This window comes from Octodon degus, unplaced genomic scaffold, assembly GCF_000260255.1.
Source record: "Octodon degus isolate 3935 unplaced genomic scaffold, OctDeg1.0 scaffold00080, whole genome shotgun sequence".
Taxonomy (NCBI): Eukaryota; Metazoa; Chordata; class Mammalia; order Rodentia; family Octodontidae; genus Octodon; species Octodon degus.
The window spans coordinates 7,274,686-7,283,486 of record NW_004524656.1 but is presented as its reverse complement, the minus strand read 5'-3'; the positions used below and the strand labels follow the sequence as shown (position 1 = coordinate 7,283,486).

General features: G+C 43.2%; 1 protein-coding gene across 1 annotated transcript in view; it reads left to right on the top strand.

The window, feature by feature from the left end:
• Tmprss4 (transmembrane serine protease 4) overlaps nt 1–3,736 on the top strand; it is a 38,711-nt gene extending 34,975 nt beyond the window's left edge. Inside the window, exons 10-13 of the mRNA XM_023721212.1 lie at nt 752–850; nt 1,249–1,391; nt 2,623–2,772; nt 3,201–3,736. Of these exons, the coding sequence (XP_023576980.1) occupies nt 752–850; nt 1,249–1,391; nt 2,623–2,772; nt 3,201–3,212 (404 nt within the window). The 3' untranslated portion in view covers nt 3,213–3,736. The remainder of the gene's footprint in view (nt 1–751; nt 851–1,248; nt 1,392–2,622; nt 2,773–3,200) is intronic.
• The last annotated feature ends 5,065 nt before the right edge of the window (nt 3,737–8,801 follow it).

Here is an 8,801-nt window from a genome sequence, read left to right as displayed (position 1 = left end):
AAAAAAAAAAAAAAAAAAAGAATAGTGGTCTGAAACCTACTTAAAGGATTTTAGGATTTAACGAATAACAAGAAGTGTGAAATTTCAGACCATAGCAGTGTTGAAAACAAAAGAATGACAGATACAAGAGCACATATTTTCACATTAAAACCACTAAAAACTACATAACCAAAATCCAAACCTAAACATCAATACAAAAAAAAAAAAAAAATCAAGGAGCAGATCGGAGTCCAGATGAAGATCTATCAATTAAATACCTATTTTAAGGAAATATCTAGAACATAACAGAAAGCATGGTATTTACCTATAAGATTTCTTTGTTTTCTTATATACTTCTTTGGAATTAGAAGATAATTTATCATTTAACAATGGGAATATGATTTAAATGACTTTTTCTTTAAAATATTACAGAATTTGAAAACAATGTCCACATATGTTTATTTTATAGATGTATTGCAAAACTAAGATGTATAGTATAGAATATTTTTCTATACTATAGTATAGTAAAGAAAAGGTATACACTATAGTATAGTAAAGATATACTATAGTATAGTAAAGAAAAGGTATACTATACAATACCTTTTCTTTTTTTAGTACATGATTTCTCTAATTTCCCCACAATCAAATTGATAAGGACTTCGGCAGCATCTACACTGAATTCTAATCTTGCAGAAAATTTATTTCTAAATCAAAGCAGACAATTTTAAATATGATTAATTCATGGCTTCTTCTTCCTCTTTGCTCCTGGTAGGCACAGTCAGGCCCATCTGCCTGCCCTTCTTTGATGAGGAGCTTGCTCCAGCCACCCCACTCTGGGTTGTTGGATGGGGCTCTACAGAACCAAATGGAGGTAAGTCCTGCACCAGGTCTCTTTTCTCTGTGACTGTTCCTGAGATGCTAAACTTTACTAAGAAAAAAAAATCTTGTAGGTCAGGAGGTGTCCTTGTATGAGGCAGAATTTCCCACAGACAATGGGAAGAAGAATCAACTTTCAGAAAACCCATTCTGGAAGACCAAGCCCCAAGGCTCTTGACATAAAGCAAAGAACTTTGGTGACCCAGAAAATTAACCTGGGCTAGAAATAGAACATATGAATGAGGGGCCAGGGAAATGGCTCAGTAGAATAAGTGCTTCCCTGGCAAGTGCAAGGGCCTGAGTTCAATTTCTGGTTCCGCAAAAAAAAAAAAAAAAAAAAAAAAAAAAAATTCTAGAACATATGAATGAGAATGTGTGTTTTCATCCTCCCAGGGGAGATGTCTGACACCCTGCTGCAGGCTTCCGTCCAGGTCATTGACAGCACCCGGTGCAATGCGGAGGATGCGTACCAGGGAGAAGTCACTGAGACAATGCTGTGTGCAGGCATCCCAGGTGGTGGTGTGGACACCTGCCAGGTGGGGTCTCCAAGGTTTGTGGGGAGTTTTCTGGATGGGGGTGTAGGTCCTAGAAAGACGTGAAAACCCAGATGCTAAATGCTTCACATGACCCTTTGCATGTGGTAGACACTCAGTGAGTGATGAAAGGAGAGAGGGGACAAGCCAGGAAGAAAGGAGTATAGTCAGATAAAGATACAAGAATGGATGAATGAGCAGATAGCAGGATAAGTGGATCCAAGCAAACAGAACGATTGCCAATATCTTGTTCACATACAAAGATGGCATTATTCACCCTCCCCTTCCACCCTGACTTTTCATCATCTATAGTATTATGCACCCCTTGAGGACAGGGACACAAAGTCTCTTTTCTCTGTGACTGTCCTAAAATACTAAACCTTACTAGAAAAAATAGCATCTTGTGCTGGATAAGCCCTGGTGCATGTCCCTTCCCCAGTCTTCCTGGCCATCAGGCGTGCTTAGCGATCCCAACACCCATACTTCCCCGAGGATCTTCAGAGCCATTTCCATTAAAATTCCTAACTCTATTCCTACTCCCACCTCAGTCATCAAATCCTTCATTAAAGAGACATTGCTTATCCATCTCTTGTGTGGTATGAGCATCATCGGGCCTTAGAGGACAGCGTCCACCCTCGGGGAGCTCATAGCGGTGGCGGTGGATGTGCACACATGGCAGCCAGGCTATGGTTTTGATGGGCTTAGAGGATGGAAGTTCACACTAAGATGACTCATCTGAGTACATTTTTCACTCTCTGACATTTGCTTTGCATTTGTTATTTGCCTGTTTCCTGGCACTCTCATCCATTTGATTCTAAGCCTCTTGAGAGAAGAGATCTTTGGGGTAATTTTCTTCATTAATTAAACCCAAATTACCCACAATAGTACCTGATACCAAACAGGCACTCTGCAAGTGGTGTTAGATCAACTTAGAAACAACCCAGTGAAGCAAACATAACCAGCCTTGCTTAAAACGAAGGACCCCTTAGAGCTTTCATTTTGCTAGTGTGGGTCAAGGCTCTCTGAGCAATGAAGGCAGCCTGCCCATGACTTACTTGGCCAGGGGCAGAGCTTTTTGCCCCTGGAGGGAACAGTATTTTAAAGGCAGAAACAGTGGTACAGTGAGCACGGGGGTGTGGGAGGGGAACAGAGGGGTTAGTCTGGGGAGAGGAGGAAGGAGGCCACCTGACCCCCACCCTGCCCTCCCAGCAGTTCCTATTCTGACCTCTCACAGGGTGACAGCGGTGGGCCCCTGATGTACCACTCTGGGAAGTGGCAGGTGGTAGGCATCGTGAGCTGGGGCCATGGCTGTGGAGGCCCAAGTACCCCTGGAGTATACACCAAGGTTGCATCCTATCTCAACTGGATCTACAGTGTGCGGAAGGTGAGTCCATGCCCCACCATGGTACCATCCCTCTCTTCCTCCCCCCACCTCCCAGTCATCCATAGATTTGACTTCAGTGGCTCTGACAACACTTAACATCTCAAGCTTCCCTCCCTGCAAACTGTCAGCCTGAGAGTCCTCCATTAAGACTAAATCCTTAGATCCGAGATTCCTGTTCAATGCATGTACCTCAAGGTATGGAACACAACGAGCTTTACTATTCTTTATTTTCTAACAGCAAGAGACTATCAGATCCCTTCCAGAAAGATTCTGATAAGGAAGAGGGTAGGTGAGCTCATGAGACTTCCTAGAGAGTAGGGAGAGAGGGGACAAAGAACTTCAGCAAGGGAAGGTAATTTTGCACTTACCACCACTTTGTCCAGTTTTAAATCATCTGACTTTCTCTTCATTGTTCTCTTTCATTCTAGTCTGAGATGTGACACTGCTGTCCCTCTGCAGTGCTGAGCTGCTTCCTCCTCACCTCACCATGTGGAGATCCCCCAGAACTCAGACTCAGAGAAAGGGCCCCTGTGGGCAGAGCCATCTGCCTGCAGCCTCAGGATTCTTTGGATCAACGAAGGGCCTCCTTTCCTGAGGAAGACTCCACACCCCAGAGGTACCCAGAAGGGAGCCAGCTACCTTAGCTCAGCCACCCCCAGAGTGACACAGTGCACTGCACAGCACCAGTCAGTGGACCAGGCCTCAGAGGCATTGCAGAACTGAGAAGGAACCTGTCTCTACCACATGGAAGTGGCTCTTTCGTGAGAATCCAGAGAACTGAGGGATGACCGGAGGAGAAAAGTGTCTGCCCAGCGCTCTCCTCCACCCATCCCCAAGCCCACTGGAGCAAGGAACCAGATGCAATGTAAACTGTACTGTCCTACTGTGCACATGACACTGCTACCTATCACTGTTACTGTCGATACTTGTATGGCTGCTATCATTAAAGAGGTGTGTGAAGTCAGTGGCATCGGCTGAAATCTTTGGGGGCCAATTTGATAAGTACTAACTCTTTATACTTTGGCCTAGAGAAGAAGGGTCCTGAGGAAGCATTTCTCCAAGTAGAAGGAGAGGAAAAATGAGACAAAGACTAGCTCTGCTGAGTGAAGGCAACAGTGTGTTGCCAACGGGGGAAACCAGAGGGGCCAAGTCTCCTTCCCACCCAGGCCTTCTCTCCCTGTTGCAATCTGCTGAGGTTCTTTTGCTCAGTTTGAATGTTAACTACAAATTAGCAAACGCAGTTCAGTTGGCAGCTTCTGGCTCTAAGTGCCGATGGCCCTTGACTTTTAGTGTTACAGCTCTGCTGCCCTCGGCCACCCTTGCTGGCTCTCAGCAGCCCCAGCTGACCCTTGGCAGCTATTGGGTGCTCTCCCAGCAGCTGCTGCTGAGCCTCTGGTGCTCCCCGCTGATCCCCACTGACCTCTGCCAAACACTGGCAGTGGCTGCCAGTTACCACCACCAGTTAGCCAGTTACCAGCGGTCATCTGCGACCTTACACTGCCACCAAGCAGCACCAGTTCATGCCAGTTATTGCTGATCTTAACCATTGATCTCCACTGATCTTTGTCTTTTGCTCCTGGTCTCTGCCACTGGTCTCCAGAACTCTTCAGAGTGTTTACAGCTCTTTTAAATATGATCTGCTCTGTCTACACTACACAGGATAGAAATCCTCAGATGTGCAGGGTCACCAGCAAAAAGTGGCCCAAGGAGTTAGCACACTGGAGGGAGCCCTCCTTGACAAACTTGAAGGCTGTGAGGGGAGCACTGCTTGCACACAGTGACAGTAAGGATGGTTCTCAGTTCCAAAGAGTCATCTGGGATTGGTTTACATTCAGATCCACTCCAACCCTGAAGATTGGTTCAAACTTCAAGCCTACTAGGACAGTGTCATCTGAGGTGGAGTCACCAGGAGTGGCCACAGGACAAAGCCATCCAAGACTGGGCCATGCTTTAGACCCACTGTGGCCAAGGTACATAGGGCGACTAGGTGTGTCCGTGACAGTACAGCTATAGCTGTCAGTCAGGGGATCCTCTCTGCCTGTAGGGGAAAGGGAAGGGTCATATGTCTATATGTCTGTGGGGGGCGATAGAACGCCCAAAATGGCATTTCCGGTTTTGGAAGTGATGGCCCCCAGTCAAATGAATTGGAGTATGTTCCCTGTGTGAGGCTCAACCCAAAAGGGGGAATAAAAAAAAAAAAAAAAAAAAATCTAAAGTGATTACTAAAGCCAGTGGGGAAACTGGCTGTAGGCACCTTTGGCACTTACTGGTAGGAAAAGAAAGTAAAAAAAAAAAAAAAGGGTATGTTAAGAAAAAAGGAAGGAAGAGCAGTTTGAGTAGCAAGATGCCAGAATAAAGGAAGATCCAGATGATTAACAGATGAGATAATTATAAGTATAGTTAGAGAGATTTATAACAAACTGTCAGACTCCATAAATAAAGGGATCTAAGAGCTAGTAAGTTACGATTGCTAGGTGTCAAAAAGGCTTATAAATGTACCTGTTAGCTCAAATGTTCATGCTTTGATTATATATGTTCTAATTGCTCAAAAAATTTGTTCTGTCCTAGAAGATACTAAAGCCCAGGTAATCATACAGGAAAAATCTGTTAACAAATATGCTAGATTACGATTCCTTTTGCTGGGATCCACCAGATTTTGTCTGTAAAAACACATATTAAAGCCTAATATAACTGTCCACCTGATAGAGCCCAGGTGATCTGAGCCTTCTCTGGGTTTCCTGCCTCATCACGAGGAAAGTTATATTCATGTTTCTTGGGCAAGACAACCTGGAGGAACCAAGAAGTTGTACCTTATGCAGTGGACCCCAGATATCTGACACAAGCTACAGAAGTTAGAAGGTTTTGCAGGAATGAATTTGTCTGAGTTGAGGTGTTTCATAGTAAAAAGGATACAGAATGAAATTATAGATAAAAAATAAAAATGTTAATACTAATAGCCTACAGGAAGAAAGGTAAATGTCCACAGCTGCTAGAGAGAAAAAAAAAAAAGAGTGTTTATGATGGAGTCAGAGAAAGTTTCAGATTGAGGTGGTCATGTGTCTTCCCTCTCAATCTAAGGGAACCCATGTTAACTGCCGATATAAAAAAAAAAGCCTGTAAAACTTTCAATAGATGCTTATGTAGATTTGTCAGTAGTTACCCAGCCAAAGGCCCACTTACAAACTAAAAAATACTCAGTGTTTTCCGTAGGCCCAGTAATTCATATACTCCAGTAATAATAAAAAAGTCCAACTTGTTTAAAACAATACACAAGGGTCATAAAAGATAAAAAAAAAAAGGATTAAACCTACATTTAAGATATCTACTAATAGATCTACAAAATGTTCTGACTAGTGTTTTTATAATTACAAACTTCAAAAGGTTATTGTATTCCAGATCTGCTAAATGATTACTTTATCCTGTTGATATTATTATTATTTGTTTCTTTGGTTCTGTCTTTCCCCCAGTCTCCCTCTATATACTGGTACTCCAGCAATCTATGACCTGTCCCAATTTATAAATACCACCCAGGCACTTGTTTCATATCACACGGTCTTGTCTAACGGTCATAAACAGATAAGTAATGTCAAACTTATGATTATTCGCCAACAATATGAGGCCCTAGCTACTAACAACTCAGATCTCTGAGATTAGAGATTTCCAACATCAAAAGGGGAAATATAAAGCCCAAATAATTTTAAGATCACATATAAAAATAAATAGATAAAATGTGTTTCAATTAAAAGGACCCACTCACTGGTTTACGGCCCTAGAGCTTGAACAATCCATGTTCCTAAAACAAAGAGGACGTAAGAAAACCTTGGATGGGGTCCTGTTACTTGGAAAACAACCAAAACAACTGAGTCAGCCAAGAAGTTGCCCTTGGCCCTCCCCTTATTTGAATTCTTGCAAGAGACATACATTCCCAAAACCTAAAGCCTCACTACTAGAAAGCCATAACAGCAGAATGCCCAGGCCTGCTTCCAAGGCCGCAAAAAGAGGACAGTCCAATTCATCCCCTTACTAGTGGGGCTGGAAATCACAGCAGCCATGGGGACAGGTTCATCAGGGTTTAGGGTAGCAGTACATTCTTATACTAAATTATCTAACCAGCTGATTGATGAGGTTCGAGCATTATCTGGTGCTATCCAAGATATCCAAGACCAGATAGATTCGCTAGCAGAAGTGGTCTTACAAAATAGGAGAGGCTTGGACCTTCTGACAGCAGAGCATGGGGAATATGTCTTGCTTTACAGGAAAGGTGTTGTTTTTATGTTAATAAATCAGGCATAGTTCGAGACAAAATCCGAGAGCTTCAGGATCAACTACTCAAGCAGAGACAACAACTTGTGGATGACTCCTTCTCCTTGTTGTGGGGAGGAATGTTCACCTATCTTGTGCCCCTGTTGGGACCCCTCTTCTCACTCCTACTCTTGCTCATGATAGGACCTTGCATTTTTCAAAAACTTACAGCATTCATCAACTCACGTTTAGATGCCTTTGCTGCAAAGCCCATTCAGATACATTATCATCAGCTGGAAATGACAGATCAACAAGAGTATCATGAGAGGGTTCCCTCAAATGGACCCTATCATAATGTGGCCTAATCTGATGTAGGTCCCCCTGGTGAGATGGACAAGTAGTCAATGACGGGCAACTAGGACCCACATGCAGTACCGCTGTCCGCCTAAGACAGGAACAGGGCCTACTGCTGCCCTGTAATCCCATGACGGGTAAGGTCTGGTCAATCTCATGTAAAGGAGTCCTTGACCCAAGCCAGGCATTGTCCCCGCAGGGCACTGTCAATTTCCGCTTGATGTATTTAATAAAAAGGGGGGATATGTGGGGGGCGATAGAACCCTCCTGTTATATTTTCCCTTATTTGGGCAAGAAGTGCTGCAGCACCAATCCCCACTTGCCTCGGCATCTTCCTGTGGTCCTGGATCTTCACTACCAATCCACAACTAGTCCCACCCAACTACTTCCACTATACAGTTATTTAGACCCTGCTCACTTCCTCAATAAACGAGACTTGATCAGAAAGCCTGTCTTGTCTCCGTCTCTCATGTCTCTTGCCCTGTCTTTTTCATCCCCGTTCCTCCTCCAGGTCATTACCCACGTCTCGACTCGTGGGCCGAGTCATATGTCTCTTGTCTTTTTTTTTTTTTTTTTTTTTTTTGTGGTACCAGGGATTGAACTCAGGACCCTGCACTTGCCAGGCAAGAGCTTATTCTACTGAACCATCTCCCCAGCCCTTTGTCTGTCTCACTTTTTCCATCCTTCTCTCCTTTCCTGACGAAAATGGGCCAGATCTAAGAGCAATAAACTAATATTTTAGGGTTTCACTAGAAGAAAAACCTCTCTGAAGACTGAAATCTGAACTGAAATGTCCTACAGATGGAGAATTGAAGCTGCTGCTCCTCAAGGGGCGGACACATCTAAGAAGCATAGGAGATTCCAAGTGGGGACCTTCTGGAGAGAAACAGCTCAAACTTTTAGAGCCTCAGGATTCCCAGACTCCTTAAATATGAGCTCAACAATGAAGTTCAGAGATGGTAATCATTAAAACGACCAATTTGACACCCCAAAGATCACAGTTGTCAGGATAATCCAATAACTAATTCACGTGGACTGTTTCTACATGCCAGAAACCATTCTAAGTGTAATGATTCATGTAACATTCATACAAACCTGTAAGATACTTTCTTATTCTGATGTTATACATTTTTTCTTTAAAAAAAAAAAAGCCTGGAGTGGTGGCACATGCTGTATCCCAGTACTTGGGATGCTGAAGCAGGAGAACTGACAGAAATTCAAAGCCAGCCTAGGCTTCATAGTGAGTTCAAGTCCAGCCTGAGCTAATAATAAGATGTTGTCTAAAAGAAAGAGAGAAAGAGGAAAGAAAGAAAGAAAGAAAGAAAGAAAGAAAGAAAGAAAGAAAGAAGAAAAAAGAAAGAAAGAGAAAGAAAAAAAGAAAGAAAGAAAGAAAGAAAGAGAAAGAAAGAAAGAAAGAAAGAAAGAAAGAAAGA